Genomic DNA, 23,470 nt, shown 5'->3' with positions numbered 1-23,470 from the left:
TGCTATCCCCCAACATAAGGTTATTGACTCCTCCCTGCAGGATGAGAAGTTTCACTCTTACCCAGGAATTGACTCTAGCATCAGAGACTTGGTGGGGCTCAAATCAACCTTCTTTGATTTTCTGCTACTTTTACAGTCAAATTCTGAGTCTAATGTTCAGAACGGGTGTGCCCTCTAACTATTGGCTATCAGGATTTCTTTATATGCTGCAGTTGGAGGCTTTGTGAATTTCATACCGTGCTCTGATGTAATTGGCCAACCTAAGTACGTTGGTGCAATTAAGCAACAACCACATATTCTGAAAGTGGTGTATTTGCCATTACCTCCAGTTTTCTCACACTGTAGAGGCATTGGCCAAGCCAGTACATTCCCTGCCATGCATTTCCCATTCCCATGTACCAAGTAACAGAAAGAGGTGAATCAAATGAATATCCTGGAAAAGATTTCTTGTTGATTTGACACAAAATATTGACATGGACAAGACACATGGCACATAATACTAAACTGCCTGTTGGGATCCCCAGAAATGATTGTACTTTATTGGAGACTGAAGCATTAGTAAGAACAGGCTGTAGCTAGAGTCAGAGAAGTGTAGTTGTCCTGTAAATGGGAGTGTTCCCCACCCTGGCTGCTAGTGCAGATGGGAAACAAGGTTTCTCAATAGATAATGACTTCTTAAATATCACCTGAATACTTCCTTCCTTAATGAGAGTTCAGTAGGTTTACACTCCAATCGTTCACCCTCAGTACCATGTGGATTATGCGTGTAAAAACTTCACTTTCAAAATCTGTTTTATGAAATACACTGTACTAGAGGCTGTCCGTTTGCTTGGTAATGAATCAATTGTACACAAAGTCAGCGGGAAGGGAGATCGGGGGTCTAGACTCAAGGAAGGTGTACAGAGAATAGCCAATGGAAATCCATCCTAAGTGGGTGCATTTCTTAGCAAGACTGGGTGCTCAAGTCGGGGAGGCCAAATGACTGAATCTTTAATTAAGGGAATCAGTCACTTCTGTCCAAATTATCAAAGAGCAGAATTCAGAATATAACAGAGGTAAATTCTCTTATGTTTGAAAAAAAATCTACCCCAGAAAGTCCCCTGCAATTTTGACATCTTGAGAGCAGCCTGCACCAGTTCTCACATTTACCTCATACCTCCCAGTTTACCTAGGGCCAAGGTAGCGAGTAAGCAGCCCATATAATGAAATGACAAATTCTACAGTGGTCGTGCTCATGCAGAATCCTTCCAATGTGCCACCACATGCACATAAAACACCCAAATTGCTGATATGTGAATAAAACGGCACATAATGTGCTCCCATGCAGGCTTACTCCCCAATGTTATGTCCTATGCAAGAGGCAGCTCCTAACATGCTGTCATCTAGACATACAATCCTATCCGAATGCTCCCCTTTGCTCTCCCAATACCTGGTGTTTTTTCAAATGGATCGAGCAACTCCCAGTGGGTTGTGATTGTGAGCGTATGAAACCCCAATGTGCTGTCATATGGACCCATCCTAACTCATCACTATGCTGTCATGTGGACCGAAATGGACATTCATATGGATAGACCAATGCTTCATTCAGAAAAGCAAATCAACTCCATAATCCCATATCTTTTCTTTCCTTTCTCATCATCATCACTGTACTATTTTTACTGTTTTCCTTCATTGTTCAAACAATACAGGGGTTCTCCCCTTCTTGAGAAGATTACAGTTGCAAAAAGCAAGCAATACAGAGCAAGGAGAAAGAAACCATTATGTGTGTTTATGATTTCAGAGGAAGCACACATAAATGTCTTTTAAAAGCTCCTTGTAGCAATAAGAGAAAATGTCTGTCAAGCTTAAGTCATTTTCATAGTACAATTCATAACTTTTCAAAAATAGTGCACCTAAAAGGAGATCATTTCAAACAACTGACTCAAGTGTTTTCTTTTATTAACTGTATTTTTAAACAGACTTATGAAGATAAAATGCACCTACCATAAAATTCACCTATTTAAAATGTACAATTTAAAAATTTTAAATGTTTTCCCTGATCTTTACAAACAGCACAGTCAACCATTTTCATCACGTCATGAGGAAATCTTATAACCTCCCTTCTCTCCTTCAATCCAATCCTAAGCAAGCAGTAATCTGGTTTCTGATCCTTTAGATGTCGCTATTTGGAGCTTTCATTGGAGTGGAATCATATAATATGTGAGTTTTTGAGACTGGCATCTTCCCCATAGCATAATGATTTCAAGCTTCATCCACATTGTCGCATGTACCAGTACCTCGTTCCTTTTAATGGCTGAATAATATTCCATTGTATTGATAAATCCCATGAAATAACATTTTCTTAAACTACTTATCTGTTGATGGACATCTGCATTATTTCCATCTTTTGGCTTCATACATAGTGCTACTATAAAGGTCTGTGTATAAATTTCTGAGTAGACACGTTTTTATTTCTCTTGGGTGCAAGCCTAGGAGTGGAATTTTTCCATCATATTTATGGTAATTCTACGTTTAACCATTTGAGAAACCACCGGACTATTTTCTACACAGTTGCACCATTTTTACATTCTTTCCACAGTATTGGAAAGCTACAATTTTTCCACATTTGTCTACACTTATCTGAGTTTTGTTTTCTAGACATTCTAGTGGGTATGAAGTGGTATTTCATTGAGCTTTTAATTTGCATTCACATAAAGGCTAATGATGTTGAGCATCTTTTTGTGTGCATTACGGACACTTGTACATCTTCTTTGGAGAAAGGTCTCTTCATAGCCTTTGTTAATTTAAAAATTGGCTTATTTTTCTTTCTGTTATTGGGTTTTAGATTTATTTATATATTTTCGTTAGAAGTCACTCATTACATACAGGACTTGCTAATATTTCCCCCCTTTCTTTGTGTTGTCTTTTCGCTGTCTAAATGGTATCCTCTAAAGCATTAACATTTTTAACATTTATGAAGTCAAATTTATCTATTTTTATCCTTTATAGCTTATGCTTTTGTGTCATATTTTGTCATATCCAACTTTGTGAAGATTTACCCCTATGTTTTCATCTAAGAGTTCGATAGGTTTTGCTCTTACATTTTGGCCTACTGTTCTTTTTGAGTTAATTTTTGTATAATGTGTGAAGTAAAGACCCAGTTTGATTTTTGTTTGCATATGGCTATCCACTTGTCCCACCACCATTTGCTGAAAAGACAATTATTTCCCCATTGAATGATCTGGGCACCCTTGCTGAAAATCATTTCACCATAGATGTATGGATTTGTTTTCTGACTCTCAATTCTATGCCAGCCCTTGTGCCAATAATAAGGTTTTGATTACTACCGACACGTAGTGAATTTCAAAATTGGTGAGTGTGAGTTCTACTTTCTTTTTCTTTTTCAAGATTGTCTTGGGAATTCTGGGTTTCTTGCAAATCCATTTGAATTTTAGAGTCAGTTTGAGAATTTCTACAAAGAAGTCAGCAGGAATTGTGGTAGGGATTCCACTGAATCTGTGGGTCCCTTTAGTAGTATTGCCATGGTAACAAGGTCAGTCTTTGATCCGTGAGCAAGGGGTGTTTTTCCATTTATTTATGTCTTCTTCAATTTCTTTCCACAATGTTTTGCAGTTTTCAGAATATGTAATTTGCACTTCTTTTTAAGATTCCTTCCATATCCAAAGTGCTTCATTATTTTTGTTATTGCCAATGGAATTGTGTTCTCAAATTCATGATCTGCTTTTTCATTTCAAGTGCATTAGAAATACAATTGCTTTTTGGCTATTAATCTTGTATCCTCTGACCTTGCTGGACTCATTTATTAGTTCTAATAATTTTTTGGTGAATCCCTTATGATTTTCTACATATGACATCATGTCATCTGTGAGTAGAGATGGTTTTATTTCTTCCTTTCCAATCCTGATGCCTTTATTTATTTTTCTTGACTAAATTTCCTGGCTAAAACCTTCAGTACAATGTTTTATAGAAGGGAGACACCCTGTTTTGTTGCTGATTTTAAGAGGACAGGATCCAAACTTATATCATTAGGTACGAACTGTGGGTTTTTCATAGTTGCTCCTTCTCAATTTGAAGAAGTTCCTGTCTTGTTATAGTTAGTTGAGTGTTTGTCATCAAGAAACAATGTTAGGGGAAACGGACTTTGGCCCAGTGGTTAGGGCGTCCGTCTACCACATGGGAGGTCCGTGGTTCAAGCCCTGGGCCTCTTGACCCGTGTGGAGCTGGCCCATGCGCAGTGCTGATGCGCGCAAGGAGTGCAGTGCCACACAGGGGTGTCCCCCGCGTAGGGGAGCCCCACGCGCAAGGAGTGCACCCATAAGGAGAGCCGCCCAGCGTGAAGGAGGGAGCAGCCTGCCAAGGAATGGTGCCACCCACACTTCCCGTGCCGCTGACGACAACAGAAGCGGACAAAGAAACAAGACGCAGCAAAAAGACAACCGGGGGAGGGGAGGGGAATTAAATAAATAAAAATAAATCTTTAAAAAAAAAAAAAGAAACAATGTTAGATTTTGTCAAATGATTTATCTGCATATATTGAGATAATCATGTGGTTGTTTTATATTCTATTGATTTGAAGTACCCCACTAACAGATTTTTAAATATTAAACAAACATTCTTTTTGTGAGATAAATCCTTCTTAGTTATGGTGTATAATACTTTTAATATGTATTTAGATTCATTTTGCTACCATTTTGTAGAGTATTTTGCATCCATTTTCAGAAGAGATATTGGTCTATATTTTTCTTTTCTTGTATGCCTTTGTCTGGTGTTGGTATCAGGGAATACTGGCCTCAGAGAGTGAATTGGGAAGTGTTCCTTTCTCTACTGTTTTTGAAAGAGAATGTAAATATTTGTATTAATTCTTTTTTGAATGTTTGATAGAATTCATTGGTGAAGACTTGTGGGCCTTGGCTTTTCATTGTGGGTAGATTTTATTATTATTATTATTATTATTATTATTCTAAATTCAATCTCTTTTGTTATCATGGATCTCTTCAAATTGTCTGTATCTCCTGAATCACTTTTGGTAGCTTTTGTGTTTTTAGGAATTTTTCCATTTCACCTAGTTTCTCTAATTTGTTTGTGAACAATTGTTCATAGTATTCCTACATAATTCTTCTTATTTTGTAAATATGGTTGTAATGTGGTCCCTTTATTTCTGATTCTAGTAATTTCAGTCTAATTTAGCCAATCTAATTAAATGTAGGTCAGTTTTCTTGATCTTTTCAAAGAACCAACTTTTGGTTTCCTTGATCGTCTCTATTGTTTTTCTATTTTCCCTTGCATTAACCTCCACTCTCATGTTTATTACTTCCTTTTGCCTACTTAGATTAGGTTTAGTCTTCTCTTTTTTTTTTTTTCTAGTACATTAAGGGGGAAGGTTAGGTTATTGATTTGGGATTGTTCCTCTTACTTAATGTAGGACTCTACAACTATAAATTTCTTTCTAAGCATGGCTTTAGCTGCATCTCATATGTTTTGACAAGTTGTGTCTTGATTTTCATTCACATCAAAGCATTTTCTGATTTACCTTATGATTTCATCTCAGACCCATTGGTTATTGAGTGTGCTGTTTTATATCTACATATCTGTAATTTTCACAATTGTTTCCCTTTTATTGATTACTAATAGTATTCCATTGTGGCTGGATAGCATACTTTCTATTATATCTTCCTGAGATTAACCATTTATCATTTTAAATGTTCTTCCTATCTACAACAACTTTTTTTATTTTAAAGGCTATTGTCTGATACTGGTATAGCCAATCTGGCTCTCCTATGGTTGCTGTTTGAGTAATAGATCTATTTCCATCCTCTTACTTTTAACCTGTTTGTGTCTGTGACTCTAAAGTGTGTCCTCTTAGAATGCCTATAGTTGGATCATGTTTTTAAACTACTGTCCGACAATGTTTGTCTTTAATTGGATTGTTTATTCTACTCACATTTAAGATTATTATTGATATAGTTGGATATCTGGGTGCCAACTGATTTTTTGTTTTCCATATGTGTCATGTCTTTTTGTTCCTCTGTCCTTCCTTTACCTATTCCTTGAAATGGAGTGAATATTTTCTAAGGTAGCATTTTAATTTCATTAATGCTTTTACTCTGTATTTCTTGTTTTTATTTTTAGTGTTTTTTCTAGGGTGTACTACAGGCATCTTACATTTGAGAATCAGCATCAAATTTATACTAGCTTAATCCCAGTAATATGTAGAAATATTATCCCTATACAGGGGTACCTCGGTATTCATCTTTAATGGCTTCTGTGAGGCAGAGAGTACCAAAAATGAGGAGCAAACCATTTTTTCCCACAAGGAATTGTGTAAATAATTTAATGCATTCCAAAACCAAAGACAATGCACATTTTTAAGATAATATATAAAAAGATAGGGCTGTATATCATTGCTTTACATGAGAACTAAACTTAAAAATTAATAAATAATTAGATTAAATAAAATAAAATCTTCACTTGACCTGTACTTAGAAGAGTTCACGGTCCTAATGGGATGGTGGGAAGAGAGTGGTGAGGAGGAGAGGTTACATGGAGTGTTGCTTAGAAAGAGAATCCCCTCCAGTAGAACATCAGGCCCTGGCACTTCAGGTGTTCTTTCTCTTTTCTGCCTTTTCTTACCTTGTACCCCTGACTCTGACACACAGTTTTTCAACTTTCCTGAAAATTTATCCAGTGATGACCGCTTCTGTCTTCTTTCCAGAATTCCTCTGTTAGTTTTTTGGTCATTTAATGAATTCACAATTGTGCTTGTCACAGCTTTGTCTGAATGGTACCAGTCCACAAACTTTTCAACTTCTGCTCAGTTTGTACACATTTGCTTTTTCAAGGGACTGGGGACATCCTTCCTTAGCTCCTCTTCACCTGAACAACTCTCTTCAGCGCCTCTTGTTGCTGCTAGTTCTGTAGTTCCTGCAGCTCCTCAGTGGTGAACTCCTTCAGTAAGTCATCCTCCCAGCCTGGAGGATGGACAGGTACAATATCCCAAAGTGGGAGAGTTCTCGAAGGGAAATCTTTCTCCAGCAAATAGTTTTTCACTGAGGAACAAACAAGACATTTATCCACTCAGTGAAAAAAATTGCCTCGTGACTCAAGCTTTGATCTTTGTCGTCCATATCACATGGAGTGTACTTTTTGTGACATTATGCTTGCTGTAAACTCTGCTTTCAATTTGATAGACTATTAGAGGTTTGAGTTTACATCCCCACTAGCATTCCCATGCAACAGAGTGAGCCTGTCTTTCACTGTTTTAGAGTTGGTATTGCCTTCTCTTCTTTTGTAATGTACTATAGGTCGTATTGGGAATTTTTGCCCCCAAAAACCCAGTCTCATCACAGTTAATAATTCATTGGGGAATAATTCCCTCTGCCTCTATGTGGTCTTGAAATTCACTGAAGAATTCATCAGCAACCTTGTAAGAGCACTTGCTGCTTTGCCATTCACATGTTACTATGGATGCTGGTCCTCTTTATAATTCTCAAATCAGCCTTGGCTGGCCTTAAAAACTTGAGCCATCTTATCCCTTGGTCCTGCTTTGTTTTTCCAAAGATCAGCATGGAACAGTTTTGCTTTTTCATATATCATGGCTTTAGATACTCTGTTGCCCATTAATTTTTTCTCTTTACCCAAATTAATAACATCTTTGGGACTTCCTCAAGTGTTTGGGAATGATGCTTTGTTACTCCTTTAACTCGTTTTGTAACATCAGCCTTTCTTACCACTTCTTTATCCTTAATGATGGTGGAGACCATTGTTCTAGGACTACTGTATTCCTGAGCAAGATCTGTATGGGACAATCACTCTCGTAGTCACCTTTTTTTACTATTTCTTTTCTCAATGACGATGGAAAGTAATTTTCTTTTCTTTTCAGCACTATCACTGCTCATTTTCTTAGGACCCATGATGAGAAAAAAAATGCAAAAATACACAAAATCATGACAGAAGCTAAGGTAAGACCGTAATGGGATATACACAGGGCAAGATTTACTGCATGTGTAATGGGTGAACCTTTGTTTTGGATGAAAAGGGCAGCTAATCAAGAGGCAACTGACACTGACCGGTTCTAGCTTTCCTGTGGAGGACCAAACAAAGATGAGTACCAGGACAATAATCTCTCATCAAAAAGCATTGACACCAAATTCAGTAAGTTTCAAAGAGTTGATTACCAAGCTATGATGGTATAGATACAAGGCAGAGATGACTGACCCTTTAGGTACAGCTTCAGGAACCTTCCACACCCCCATAGGACACACTTCTCCTTCAAATCGGAAAACAACGAGGCACGTATGAGATAATTTGGTCTAAGGGAGTCAATGTCTCATCCAATGAAGGATGTTTTATACGCCAAACAAGGCTACAGACCAGTCTCAATAGCAGAAACCAAGAGAAAACATGTACCAAGTGCTAAACCATCAATCTGTATGTTTTCTATAAACCAAGTGACAAGCTGACCCTTGGAAGTGTCAGAGCCTAGCCCAGGACTAGACAATCACTAGTCAGTCCACATCATTCAGGTCCAACCAAGGGCCACCAGTCCGGGGCTCCCCAGGCAACAACGTGGCATTGCATCAGAGCAGCTGAGATGAACCCTTTGCTTACAAAGGATTTCCTCTCTCCAGGTGTGCCAGCTTTCTCAAGGGAATAGCACAGAACTCACATTCTGTGCAAAATCAGCCACCATCGCAGGTGTTTTCATCGGTCTAGTGAGGCCATAATTACTTATGCAAACATTCATAAGGAAGACTCCATGAGCATATGCAGGATCTGTAGAGGTCACCCTGTACAAGTTGGAGCAAGGGAGTCTCTGTTTCTTCACTCACATGGTTCAATTCAATACTGAAGAGTCCTGAGTCTCCAGGAGTTCTCTCCCCACCCCAGGCTCAGCTCCCTCAGAGAAATCACCACATGCCTGGGGTGTGGATCCCAGAAGAGTGCTAGTGTTAGATGTTTGTAAGTTCATACCAAGTGAGCTGCTCAGGCTCATCATCACATTTTCTGTGAAGAATCAAGGCATTTCCCTGAAAGGATAGGTCGGCCAACCATCCTGGTTTGTTTGGAATGATGGATTTCCAAGAGTTCTAATTCCTTGGAAGTTCCCAGTAAACCAGGATGAGTAGGTCACTCCAAAAACATTTCCCAGATGAGTGAGATATTGTGTGAATGGCAGAGTAAAGTATCCTCTTGATTCTTGTCCTTTTGCTCATGAAGAGATAGCCTAGAAGCTTCTCTGACTAGTATTGCTTACATGGTGTTTGTATATTCACACAGCCTTCCATCCTAGGAGGTGTATTTAAAATTATTGGACTAAGGAAGTGGATTTGGTTTAATTGATAGTGCATCTACCTACCACATGGGAGGTCCACGGTTCAAACCAAGAGCCCCCTGACCCGTTGGTGAACTGGCCCACATGCAGTGCTGATGTGCAAAGAGGTGTCACCCACGTACCAGAGCCCCACATGCAAGGATTGAGCCCGGTAAGGAGAAGAGCCCCATGCGAAAAACGTGCAGCCTGCCCAGGAGTGGTGCCACACACAAGGAGACCTGATGCAGCAAATAATGCACCAAAAAGAGACACAGATTCTTGGTGCCACTGACAAGAACAAGAACATGGAAAAACGTGCAGGCTGCCCAGGAGTGGTGCCACATACAGGGAGACCTGATGCAGCAAATAATGCACCAAAAAGAGACACAGATTCTTGGTGCCACTGACAAGAACACAAGTGGACATGGAAAAACACACAGTGAATGGACACAGAGAGCAGACAAGGGGGGGGGTGAAGAGAAGAGAAAAGAAATAAAAATAACTCTTACAAATAAATAAAGTTATTCAAATAAACAAATTCACCTGATGACTTGAGCATTTCCTAAGAATCTTATTCATACAGAATTTTTATGATGAAAGACGCATATGACACTCACTTGAATCTCATTCTTTAGTTTCCTGTTGTTTTCTACCAGTCAGTTTGGAACAAGTGAAAGAAAAACAAAAAAAGGCTTTCGTTATGACATAAATCCCTTCTCTTCTTTGAAGTTTCTGTTCCCTCCTGTCACTGACTAACTCATTGTCAGCAAACAGTTGTTTAAAATGGAAGCTCTAAGCTGATTTGTCTCCCATGGCATTCAATGTTCATCCAATCATTTGTTGGAGAAATGTGTGTTAAGCAGTCACAGTGGAAAACACTATTAGTACAGAAAAAAGAAAAACTCCTGCCCTCATGAAAACCAATGAATCCAGTGAATTATGTGGTAGACATAGATGTGGGAAGACAAGAATTATGTGGTAGACAAGATGTGGGAAGTGCTAAGAGAAGAGGAATGGGGCATGAGAAAGGAGTGAAATTTCATTTTAAATAATGAGGTCGTGAGAAGTTTAAGGAAAACAGTAACATTCAAGCCAGGACTGGATGGAACTGAGGGGTGATCCCAGGGGCTCTCTGGGAAGAGTATCCAGTGCAAGGATCAAGGAGCCCAGCAGCCTCTAGGCAGAAACCTGCTTGGGAGATTCCAAGAGCAAACAAAAAGCCCATGTGGCTGGAAGAGAGCTGGAGGAGCCAGCAGGAGACGGCAGGGAGTGCGTCCTGGTTCTCCAGGCTCTAACACACACACCCAGTGGGCTGGGTTCAGCACAGGCATTCATTGCTGGTTTCAGAGCTGGAAGGCTGGCTGCCTGCCGGGATCGTGGTGCTCTGTGGGCCAAAAACCCTTGTGTCCCTCCGCTTCTCCTTCACATGGAAATGGTATCTTCGCTCTCTTCTGGGTTCCCACTGGAATTTCTGGATTCCTGCTCCTCCCAAAGGCTTTTTCTTTATAAATACTCCAGGAATAGGGCTCACTGCCATTTCCCTCCAGTTAGCCTCAGTGTAACTAAAACTAACTTTTTACAGAGGTCCTGTTTACGGAGTTCATACCCACAGCAATGAGATGGATAATGTGTTTGGTTGTTTGTTTTCTGGGGGACCTAATTCTACTTACCACAGAGAGCTACTGTGGGTCAGGAGGGACAGGAACTGAGTGGCAGTTAATGACTTATAGATTCCAGGATTCAGTTTGGTTGGAGAAAAATCTTCTTGCTCTCGGCTGCCACTGAGCAAGAGAATGTCCAGGACTGGGCTGAAAAGCTGACGGCCACCCCCCTAGGAGAAAATTGAGTGATGCGATTTTGTTGATGAGTGTTGTTCATTGTTTTCCTTCCTGCCTGCTTGACCGATTTGTCCAGGTTGTGTTGCCTTTGCTTCCAAGGCCTTCTCAGGGATCTTTGCTGGGTGATACAAAAGATTCTGTCTGGAAAGCTTATAGGAATGAAAAAAAAAGGTAGTTATTAAGCTGTGATCATCTGAAGCCCTAAGTGTGTCTGAATTTCTTTGTGTTTTTCAACACTTTCCACTGCTATCCTGGTAAAATCATCAGGAGTAGATGACAGTTTCTCAGCAAAGCAAAAGAGTTAGCTGGAACCATGGGAATGGGAGCTCAGAATGATAAGGGGACTTGTGTCCAAACACCCATAAGATGAATTCTGAGAGCTGTCCTGAAAAGAAAGCCTGGAAAACAGAAGCCATTGTGTGCATTACTCGAAGTCTTTGACCAGGAGGCCATAGTCGGCAAAGCCTGCACTTCCAGAGAGGAGGACTGTGCCGAGGCACGTGTGGGTGGGAGGCCAGGGTGGAAAATGACCAGAAGGGAAAGCCCATACAGTCCAGACCCATTTTGACAAGAAGAACGGATGTCCTGCAGCTAATGGGGCTGGGGGCTGGGGGTGGACGTCGTCTCCACAACTTCCTCTTGGGGGCTGAGAGCTTGGCGTCAGACGCCTCTATACTTACTATGATGAGCTTTAGGTTCCTTCCCAAGGCCAAGCCCTGCACTAGGGCTTGAACTTCCTCCCCTCTGGGACACTTGAGTAGTTCAATACCACACTTGTGCCCTCTCTTACACCATGAATCTTCACATTTGATCATTCCATCACCAGAGAAACATGCATGTCTCTTTGTCTTCAGAAACAAGGAAACACCTGAAAGATGATCCCTAATTTCACATCCCTTAAAGCTACCTGCCATTTGATCTGCTGTCCTTTACAGGACTGTCTATACTTGCTTTCTCCATTTTAACTCATTTTCTCTTTATCTTTCCTTTTTTTAAAATTGTAAAAGCAAGAATTATTCGTCACATTCTAAATACAGCAGTAATCGTCTCTTCTGCCAAGTATACTGCATTCTTTCCTACCAAGCTTTCCCATTCTAGTTGACTGTGAGTGCACTTTGAGAGGAGGCCTCTCTTTGTCTTCTAAATTCAGGATCGATTAATTGAAAGATAAGCATTAGGGTCACACTTTCTCTTTTTTCCTTAAATGTTTTTACTGTGAAATGTAACACAGATTCAGAAAACATCACAAAACCAATGTGTCTCAGAGGCGTATTAGAAGGTAAACCCTCTTTTAATCACCACCACCTGGTTGTGAAAAATACAATATTGCCAGCATTTTAACGATTCTCCATGTGCTCCATACTAATCCTTACCCCTTCCTTACCACTGAAAGTGACAACTCTCATGACATTCGTCATTCTCTTTATTTCATATGTAGATTTCTCTCCCATGTGTATATCCCCATATACACGTTTATTTATTTATGTTTAACTACAAAGACCATGCTTATTTTTAATATTTGCTCTAGATAATGTCATTAATGATGTTATTTTTGTAATGATATTCCAAAATGATTTTCTTTCTTTATTAACATATTTTAATTCTTTAAAAAGATACAGATTACATAAATGTTAATTTAAAAATAAAGGGGATTCCCATATTCCCTGCTCCCTACACCTCCCACATTTTCCCCCATTAATGACATCCTTCATTAGTGTGGTAGAGTCCTTACAAGGAATACAATTTGAAACACGGCCACTAAGCAAGATTATTGTTTAATTTCTATTTTACACTATCTCTGCACAATTTTGTAGGATATGGCAAAATATATAATGGTCTATATTTGTCATTTCGATGTCATTGAGGACTATTCTCCAATCCCAAAAAAGCCTGCATACTACTCCTGGTTTTCCTTCCTGCACTCAGAACCTCCAGTGGCCACTGCATCCACATCAATGATATAAAGTCTTACATTTATAGAATCACAATAAATCTATAGTATAATACAGTAAGTCTACATTCCTCATTCCTCAAGATTCTGGGATTTGTTGCCCACTCCACCTCTCATTGAGATGGGGCTTCAATTCCATAGGGCGGATGGATGGGACTATCTTGCTTGCAGTTGTAATCTCTCTCTTGGTTCCTTGGGATGGTGGTTGTGCACCATCCTCTCCTTGTTCGTTGTCCAGGTTGAGTCCAATGAACTGGAGACTAGGTGTTGCAACTCCATTGAGATTCAGGGTCCTATAGCATTTACATAGGCAATTTTTAAAAATTTGGTATACCATTTAATTTCCTTTTACTCTAGTGTTTCCTTCACCCCTTGTAGTTTTTTCCTTAGGATTTTTTTTTTATTACAGAATCTGAATTGTTGAAACCTGTAAAATCTCCCAGTTTGAATTTGCTGGTGATATCCTTAGGATGTAGTTCAACATGTTCTCTGATGTATTTCGCATAAAACAAAATCTGTCTTGAGGACTATTCAGATTAGGTGTGATTTTCTTAACAAGACATTGGTGGATGTGTGAATTTCATCAAAAGGGAGAAAATGTCACCATGCCTCTCTTCTTGTGATGTTAACAGACGCATTGCCTGGATCCCTTAATTCATTGGGAGTTGAAATATGGGGGACATATCTTTATTCTATCCATTCTTACTCACATATTAGCTGCAATGCTTCTTCAAGGAGACCTTTCCTTTACTATTTATCACCGGTATAGTTTATAGAAGAAAGGCAAAATATCAGACTCTATTGAACACATTGTAATGGACTCTGTATCCGTCATTCAATTGTAAACCATTTTGTCAGTGTCACTTTTAAGGTATCCATTGCCAAAGCCCTTAGGAAATTCTAGATTTATATCATTTGACCCCCTGATGTCATTTTCTACAGGTCATCACTGCCACCTCTGAATCTTCTTTTCTCCTCCCTTATGTGACACCACATTCTCCCACTGTCCTTCCTCCCTCTTCACAGTCCTTCCCAGGTCTCATCTTCAATAAGAACTAGCCTTTCTCCTCCTTGTCTTCCATGGTAGAGATGCCCAGACTCCGAAATCTGCACCTCCAGTCCCAACAGATCCCCAGAACTCCAGACCTGCACCCTCAGGACGGCTAAGAGATTCAGACTCAACACTGTATCCCTTCTCCCCGCACCTATACCCATTTCTTTCTACCCCATCTCAGTCAGCAGCACCCCAGTTTACCCTAAGGGAGAGCCTCGATGCCTCTTTCTGCTGCACACCCCTGTGTGCTGTGGACTCTCCTACAGTGGTGCCTAACCTGACCACCGCTCACCTTCAGAGGCGTGTCTGTTCTCCGTCTCTAGCCCAGTCCTGGACTTCCACTGCAGCAAATACAAGGTAGAAAATGTTGCTGCCCACATTAATGGCTGACAACAGGATGAAGATTTTAAACCAGGAAGTCTCTGGATCCTGAGGGATTAAAAAGCAGAATAATTATCAATGAGATTTCTAGTTATTGTTTTTTTTAATGTTTAAATTATAATACTAAAAATAATACAGACTCAGCAAAGGGCACTTAAAATCTTGAAAAAACACTCTCATCAAAATAAGGCCATAATTCAATACCACAGAGATGATCACACTATCTTTCTATTCTTTTATCTATGTCTATGTCCATATAATTTTTAAATATGTAAAAATGCCATTGTGATGTACATAGAACTAACGTTCAAGTGTGAATGTGTTTTCATGTAGATACATATCATAAACATGCTTGAGTACCAATAAATATTTGATTGTACCATAACATGCTTGACTAGTATCTAGAGATTAGAAATATAAAATTTATAAGTCACCCCTTATTTCTTTACATTTAAGTTGCTTTCCAATTTTGTTGCTATAAATAATGAACATCCCAGGAGTTAATTTTATACCCGTCAATCCTTAGTAAAATTTTATGAACTATCTTTTCCTCATTTATGAAGATGACTGACATGTTTTCTCTGGGTGAAAATTGGTCATTTTCACCAACAGACTTCACAATAGTGAATCCTGTTTACTTTCATAGAAAGTAGCCTACTAGATTTTGAGGTTTTTTTCTTTTAATGCACTCATGGATCATATGCAGAGGTAATTTATTTCATTTATTTGTGTTATATACAAAGCTGTCCTTACATTTACATTTTGTTCCAGATTTGCTGAAATATTTTACTTTATCTTTTTCATCAGCCAAGGTTAAATTTTATGTAAATATGTAATGCATTCTGAGCAGGGATTTATCTTAATTCCATGCTTTTGAAGAAATTTATGCCTCAAATTTACACAGTTCTTACCCCCTATTTACTTTAGTTTATTTATTGCTTTTCTTCTTCATTCACATTTTTAAAAATCATCTTGCATTAATGTTGGAGTATGATTCGGGAACAGAATGTAAACACATTTTTCTTGAGGTGGGTTAGCCAGTATTCTTGCCACTTTGTTTTTTTTATAATCAAACCATTCCCTCTAATTTGAATTGTATTAACATTATAAAGAATAACACAGTAGCTGTGGCAATCGAAAGAGTGGCTCCTGTTTCTTAATGCTTTGCCTCAGAATTAGCACCTATCACTTCCTCTCATATTTCCTAAGTCAAAGGAAGTTCCATGAATACATCTAACTTCAAGCGGGTTGGAAATGCCCCAGAGGAGAGACTGAAAAATTATTTTGGCTTCATAACTTCACTTCTGCAGAGAAGGCTGCCTTTCTCTTCACCACATAATTGCCTCACATGACTTCCTTTATGCAGAATCCACTAATCAAGAGAGAACACCCCAAAGTCCCCTCTAGAACCTACACTCAGCCACCTAAGGGCCCAGTTTAAGAATATTCCCCCACTGGTGACCCGCAGAATTTCTGCCTAGCAAGATGTGAGCATTACTGTGGGCCAGTAGCTGCCATTCGTTTCCCTTTATTAAGGGATATTTGTTCGGAATCATGGGTTGCTAAACTACTACAGTTTACAATATGATGGAGTAGCCCTAGATATAGCATCTTGTGCATTACATCCTGATGAAGGGATGGCTCATGCCATACTTCGAACTTGAAATTGTATTACCTATAGGTTTGAAGAGATGTCCAATTTGAGTAAGTTTCTTTTGATGTGACCAAAAAACTCATAACTGACTCATTCTATCTCTGGGGTCCAGTTGACCAAGATGATGGTGTAAGGTGCTCCAGAGTGCCATTCCCACAGAACTCCTTCAACAACTGGCAAAACTGGCAGAGCCATCTTTCTCAAATTTCCAGAAAACAGTCAAAGATTTGCCATAAATGTGTGAGAGTCAAATAATAAAATGAAGCTTTAAACAAACTCCCAACAGTCAAGGAAATTTCTGTCATGTAAGTACCTGGATACTAACTTAAGAGACAGAGAAATCAGGAATTAGATCTCAGTGTCAAATTTTAATATACTGAGATGTGCAATGTGCAAAAAAGATTCCTAGACAATCAAGGAACAAGAAAAGATGACCCATCCAAAAGACCAAATAAACATCCAGAAACCATCAACAGATAAGATCAGATTGGGCAAACCAGACAAAGACTTTCAAAAAATGATCCTCATTATACACAAGAACATAACAGGGAACAGTGGGAAAGAACTAAAAGATATCAGGAAAACCATGAAACAACAATAAAGGAATCTTGATAATGAAGTAGAAAATATGAAAAGGAAATCAACAGAAATACTGGGGTTGAAACCACAATACCTGGAATGAAAAGCTTGAAGAGCAGGTTGGAAGTGGCAGAAGAATGAGTGAACTTGAAGGCAAGAATATTGAAAGGACTCAAGATTTGTGTGAGAAGAAAAAAAGCCTAGGAAAATTGTGGGCAACCATCGAGTGTACTAATATATGCATTATGGGAGTTCCAGAAGGAGGAGAAAGAAAGAAAGATGCAGGAGGAATATTTAAATAAATAATAGCAGAAATTCTCAAATGAAAGGAAAGATATGAACATAGAAATCCAAGAAGACCAACAAACTCCAAATGGGATAAACTCCAAGAGAACCAAACCCAGAGACATACTAGCCTAACTGGCAAAGAAAAGGAGAGAGTTCTGAAAGATGCATGAGAAAACACATGTCTTGTTCAAGAGAGCCCAAATAAGATTAACTGCCAAATTTTAACATGAAGACAAGAAGAGAGTGGAATGAAATATTTAAAATGCTGAAAGAAAACAATTGCAAAACAAGAATTCTACATCTGGTGAGACTGTTCCTCAAAAAATCAGGGACAGATTAAGACACTTCCAGAAAACAGAAGCTGAGTGAGTTTGCTACCAGTAGACCTGCCCTACAAACGATGCTTATGTGAGTTCTTCAGACTTATAAGAAAGGACACTAGATAGTGGAGGAGGTGGCATGAAACAAACAAACAAAAAGCTTGGTAAGTTTGTCCATGTGCATATTTATAAACGTCAGTACTGTTTTTGGAATTTAACTCTAATTTTTATTTCTTACTGGTTCTAAAATTGAAATGCATAAAAAGTTTTGATACATCTTTGGTTCAGGAATGCAATACATCAAGATATGATTTGTAAAACATACAAAAAAGGTGGAAAAATGGAGGAATATTTGAACAGTGTATTTTTAGGCTATGAAAATCAAGTAGTTATTATTTAACTTGCTTGTAATAGTTTTAGGATATCAAATTTAAGTCCCATGTTAACCACAAAGAGAACATCTCAAAAATAGAGACATGAGGAAATGGGAAGGGATTCAATGGTACACTACCAAAAAAGCAAATAAATATGTAAGTAGGCATTAACAGAAAAAAATAAGGGGAAAAAAGGGATAAGACTTGCAAAGAGCAAATAGCAAAATGAAAGAAGTTGGGGCATTATCAGTAGGTTTTATAAACAAAGTAATATAATTAATTGTACAATTATAAAAAAGTTATTTCATGAATTGTAACACATGTATCACACTAATTCAAGGTGTTAATAATAGAACGTCATGGGAGCTCTATTTGGTGCATGATTTTTCTTTAAACCTCCAGCTTCTCTAAAGCAAAAAGTAAATGGATTAAACTCTCCGCTCAAAAGGCAAAAATGTGCATGATAGACAAAATGCAAGACCCATCTATATGCTGTTTCCTGGAGGCTAACCCTAACTTCAAGTACACAAGTAGGTTGAAAGTGAAAGGATGGAAAAAATATTCCATGTAATCAGTAACCAGAAGAGAGCTCGGGTAGCCGTACTAACATGACATGAATAAGGCTTTAAGTCAAAAACTGTTATGAGGGACTAAGAAGATCACTATGTACTGATAAATGGGTTGATTTAACAAGTAGACAGAAGAAGTATAAGTATACATGTATAGAATGGGAGAGCCCCCAAACAGGAAACATATATTGACAGATTCAAAGGGAGAAATAGATGTTTCTAAATTAAAGGGCTTCAAAACACCAATTTCCAAAACAGAAGAACAAAAGACGAATAAGGAAACTGAGACTTAAACAACACTATAAACTGGGTATAAGGTCAACACACAAAAATCAGTAGTTTTTCATATACCACTAATGAGCAATGTGAAGAGGGAATCAAGGAAAAAAATCCACTTACAATAGCAAAGAGAAGAATCACATATCTAATAAGAAATTTAACCAAATTTCAAGCAGGAACTCAAAAACATATTTGCACACTAATGTTTACAGGAGCATTATTTCACAATTGCCAGAAGATGGAAGCAACCCAAGCATCCATCAATAAGTGAATGCATTAGCAGAATATACAATGTGGTTAATAGAGCTAATGGAATATTACACTGCCTTAAAAAATAATGTTTCTTTCTTTCTTTGTTTTTCTTTTTAGCGATTTGGAAATCTTTAATTTTTATTTTTCTTTATATATCTTTTTTTCACCTTCTTTGTTTTCTTTTAAATGTTACATTCTAAAAATATGAAGTCCCCATATGCCCCCCACCCCCTCACCCCACTCCTCCCACATCAACAACCTCTTTGATCATCATGGCACATTCACTGCACCTGATGAATACATTTTGGAGCACTGCTGCACCACATGGACAGTGGTCTACATTGTAGTCTACACTCTCCCCCAGTCCACCCAGTGGGCCATGGTAGGACACACAATGTCCAGTATCTGTTCCTATAGCACCACCCACGACAACTCCAAATCCTGAAAATGGCCCCACATCATATCTCTTCTTCTCTCTCCCTACCATCAGCACCTACGTGGCCACTTCCTTCACATCAGTACTACAATTTCTCCCATTACTAATCACATTAGTTCCCCAGCAGAACACCAGTAAGTCTACTTTAATCTGTACTCTATTCCTTCACCCTGTGGAGTCTGGCGTATTTATGTCCAGTCCCACTTTTCATCAGGAGGGGGCTTAGATTGCACATGGATTATGGATAATATTCTCCTGCTTACAGTTGTAGGCACTCTTGGCTCTCTGGTGTGGTGGTTGACCTTCTTCACCTCACTGTTAGCTGACCAGGGTAAGATCAATAAACCAGAGGGTAGGAGTTGCAAGTATGCTGAGGCTCAGGGCCTGACTGTCACATGGACAGTGCAGAGATTCAGGTCTTCTGAGTATACACCAACCCCAAAGCCAACCACAGGTCTGGTAAAAGTAACAGAAGAGGCATGTGTAGATAGGTCATATCTGAGTCCAACTCCATCACACTCAGGAACACGAACTCCAAAGTAGGGCCAACTGACATGGCCCTGAACTCCAGAGTCATCTGCCATGACCATAGAACCTGTGGGTCTCAGTAGCCCTCAGGAGAACCAGTACCTGGGTTTCTATCTATTTTGGTGGTTTCTGGTACCCTGCTGAGGCGTACGCAAGCATTACCCCTCTGATGCCCTCCCGACTCTTTTTTGGAGACTCATAGTCATATAAACTCATTTGTCCTTTCCATTTCCCCCTTTTATCTGAAGTAAAAAAGCAGTTTTTGACACCTGATATTACTTGTAGGCAGAGATATTCTGCTCTTTCTGAGTTGACCCTTTTATTCAAGATCTTTTTTAAATTATATCATCAGCTCGTGCTTGATAGTAATCCCTCGGCACCAGGGAGGCTCTTCCCAAGAAAAAAATAATGTTTTGATACATGATTGAACATGGATGAATCGGGAAGCTATCGTGTAAGTGGAAAGAAGTCAGAATCAAGAGAATAAATATTCAATGATCTCACTGATAAATAACTCGAATAAGCATATTCATAGAGTCAGGATTGAATCTTAAAAGTTTACCAGAGACTAGGTTGTGGTAATCAATGGGGAATTAATGCTTAATTAGTACAAAGTTTCTATTTGGGGTGATGGGAAAGTTTCAGAAACAGATGGTGGTGATGAAAGAATACTGTGAATGTCCTTAACAACACTGTAATATATATTTAAGTACAATTAAATAGGAAACCGTAAGTTGTATATATCCTGCTGGATTAAAACTTTTATAAAACCACAGGATTATGCAATACAGAGAAATCTAATGCAAATTATGGGCCATGGTATATAGTATAAATATATTAATATTGTTTCATTTATTTTAATAAAGGTGCTCCACAAAACTACACTAATAATAATAGGGTAAATTGTGTGAATGTGTCTGTGTGTGGTGTGGGGTTATATGGGAACTCTATTTTCTACAATTTCTTTAATGAAAAATTCATTTTAAAAACCTCATAATTCTCCTCTGTATATTATGCATGTATATTTTCTCTGTATAAGTAATATTTCAAAAATAACTCCTTACCTGATTAATGATGATGCCAGTCAAAGTGGAAGCCATGAGTCCTCCCATTACTCCAACGAAAGTTGTAACTCCTCTTAAAAATCCATAATATCTATACATAAAAAGAATGACAATGCAAAGCTGTAAGACAAATCAAATGCTACAGGAAAAGTCAACTTAGTGAAATCCAGCATACTAGGGATAACTGTTGATTTCATGTATTTGCCATTGCTACTTCTAAAATTCCAATAAAATTCACTTATTAGAGAAGACAGATCATGTTTAGAGTAAAACCTAGTAGAGTTGAGAAAAGAAGAAATGGCGTTTTAGAAATTCAGAAGGCAACGTGTTCTTAATGGGAACTGGTTTAGGTTAATGAGAGGAACCTCATTTACATGCAACTCTGACTGGTCAGCTCCTATTTATCGAAACCACCATCAGCTTGAAATGAGCTACAAAAGCAGCACACTCCCAAGGATGAGCAGCTCTCCAACACGCATTTTAGATAGAGCCTTGGTGGAGGGAAGGGTCAGACCCTTCAGCCACGAAGAACCAAAAGAGGATGCCTTTTGGAGAGCAAAGCCCGGGTCTAATCACGGTATTATTAATAGATTGCTCAGGAACAGGGAATCTGCCCTTTCTTGCCCAGCAGAGTATCCCACTGATTGCTCTGCCTTTCAAGTCCTTCCCTTCTATGATAGTGAGGGGCTCTTTTGTTTAATTTTGGTTTCCTTTTGGTTTTTGGGTTTCTCTTCTGCTCTGTGCCTAGTTTTAGTTTTATTTCCCTGGGACTATGCCATTCCTACTCCACCTTTACAATTTGAATATGAAATAAGTGTGTAGGTTATTTGTTAATTTCTGGGTCCCTGGCTGGAGATAAATCAAGACTGAACCCAGAGCCCCTGGATAGTGGTCTCTGTGCATCTACTGGGTAGAATGGTCTCTTTTGACACCGTTGAGTTGTATCATTTTTGGAGAGGAGGGAAGTGTGACCTAAGTCAATGAAACAGGATATTTATGGTAGTGAGCAGCCAGATGTGCAGATAGTGGCAGAAATCACTCACTGTTGCCAGTACCCATAGTTGCCCTCTTCATTAGCAGTACAATCCCTGGGTTTTCACGTGGGAATCAGCCAAATTTGGACTTTCTTGAGCCTTTGTCATTTTGCCTTTATAAGCCCTTTCATCTATAAAAAGTATTAAAAGTTTATTTTACGACTAGTATTAGTATAAGGGTAAACATAGCCACGTTACAGAGTAAAACATTTCTTCTCCTGATATCATCTCGTAATGTCTCCCCATGTCTTAATGGTAAAATTATCATGTTTTAAAGTCTCAAATATAATTTATTTTAATTTATCATTAATTTTAAGTATAGTTTTAGAAGAGATATTTTTCTCTACTAACTACTAAAAACTAACACTCTGTCTTTCATACAGGCACACTGGAGTTTTTAGTCCAACTAGAATTGATGTATGACAATGCTATGAGGTAGGAGTTAAATTTGATGATGATGATGGTGATGATGATGAATTATGTGTGTGTATGTTATGTGTGAATGCAAAACATCTTGGTGTCTTTCTGAAAAATTCCTCATTTTCTTCAAGTTTAGTAGTGCTGGCAAATAGTTTTTCAAAATAGTGCACTCTCACCAGCAATATGAGAATTTGCTTTGCTCCACCCTTCCGGTATTTGGCATTTCCTACCATTTTCATTTCAGCCATTCTGCCTGTGTAAATGCAGCATGTCTTTTCCTCTGGTTCCTTAAGTTTGAGAGTTTTCACTGTCTTTGATTTTCAGCATTCTTCCTATATATTTTCTAAATCCTATACTGGCATTTTAACTCTCTTCTGTATTTCTCTCTTTTTTAGAAAATATTTGTTATTTATTTAATTTTTCTCTTCCCCTCCTCCTTCCCTGCTGTTTTTGCTGTCTGTGTTGTCTTCTCTTCTCATTTTCTCTCTATGATTCACTGGAATTTGATCCTGGAGAACTTTGATGGGGAGAGAGTTTCCCTGTCAATTGTACCACCTCAGTTCCTGGTCTGATGCGCTTCTACTTGACTCTCCCTTTTTTTCTCTTTTGATGCGTCATCATCTTGCTACATGACTCACTTGCGCAGGACATTGGCTCACAGGGCAGGCACTTGTGTGGACATTCATGCAGGCACAGGCTCACAATGCACTCCCTTATGCAGGCACTGGCTTGCCTCATGGGCACACTTTCTCTTCTTCTTTTTCACCCAGAGGCCCCAGGAATAGAACCCAGGTGTTCCCACATGGTAAGCAGAAGCTCTATCACTTGAGCCCCATCCACCTCCTGTGTATTTCTCTTATACTCTTTATATTCCTTTCTCTCCTCTCTCTATACTTCGATTTGGATATTTCCTTATGATGTATCTTCTGGTTTACTAAGCCTGTCATCTGTTGTGAGTGATTTGTCTTTATACCTATATACCAAGTCCTTAATTTTGAACATTTTATTTCTCAGTTTTGAACTTCTATTTGTTTGTTTTTAGAGATTCCAAAGTTGCTCAAAGTTTTATCTCATATATTTCCTTCAGCTTGATCTTAGTTTCTTGGGTATAATTAAGTCACAAATCATTTAGACTTCAT

The 23,470-nt window shown here is 38.6% G+C and overlaps 1 protein-coding gene and 1 pseudogene across 1 annotated transcript in view; one reads left to right on the top strand and one right to left on the bottom strand.

Annotated features, from left to right (window-relative positions):
- Positions 1 to 23,470, top strand: part of LOC139437349 (sodium-dependent phosphate transport protein 1-like) — a 232,146-nt pseudogene that overhangs the window by 92,427 nt on the left and 116,249 nt on the right.
- LOC101447404 (sodium-dependent phosphate transport protein 1) overlaps positions 12,421 to 23,470 on the bottom strand; it is a 37,804-nt gene continuing 26,754 nt past the window's right edge. Inside the window, exons 11-13 of the mRNA XM_058285339.1 lie at positions 20,878 to 20,968; positions 14,446 to 14,582; positions 12,421 to 13,392 (exon numbers count right to left, since the gene is read on the bottom strand). Of these exons, the coding sequence (XP_058141322.1) occupies positions 14,448 to 14,582; positions 20,878 to 20,968 (226 nt within the window). The 3' untranslated portion in view covers positions 12,421 to 13,392; positions 14,446 to 14,447. The remainder of the gene's footprint in view (positions 13,393 to 14,445; positions 14,583 to 20,877; positions 20,969 to 23,470) is intronic.

Source organism: Dasypus novemcinctus, chromosome 22 (assembly GCF_030445035.2).
Source record: "Dasypus novemcinctus isolate mDasNov1 chromosome 22, mDasNov1.1.hap2, whole genome shotgun sequence".
Taxonomy (NCBI): Eukaryota; Metazoa; Chordata; class Mammalia; order Cingulata; family Dasypodidae; genus Dasypus; species Dasypus novemcinctus.
This window is presented reverse-complemented; position numbering and strand designations above follow the sequence as displayed.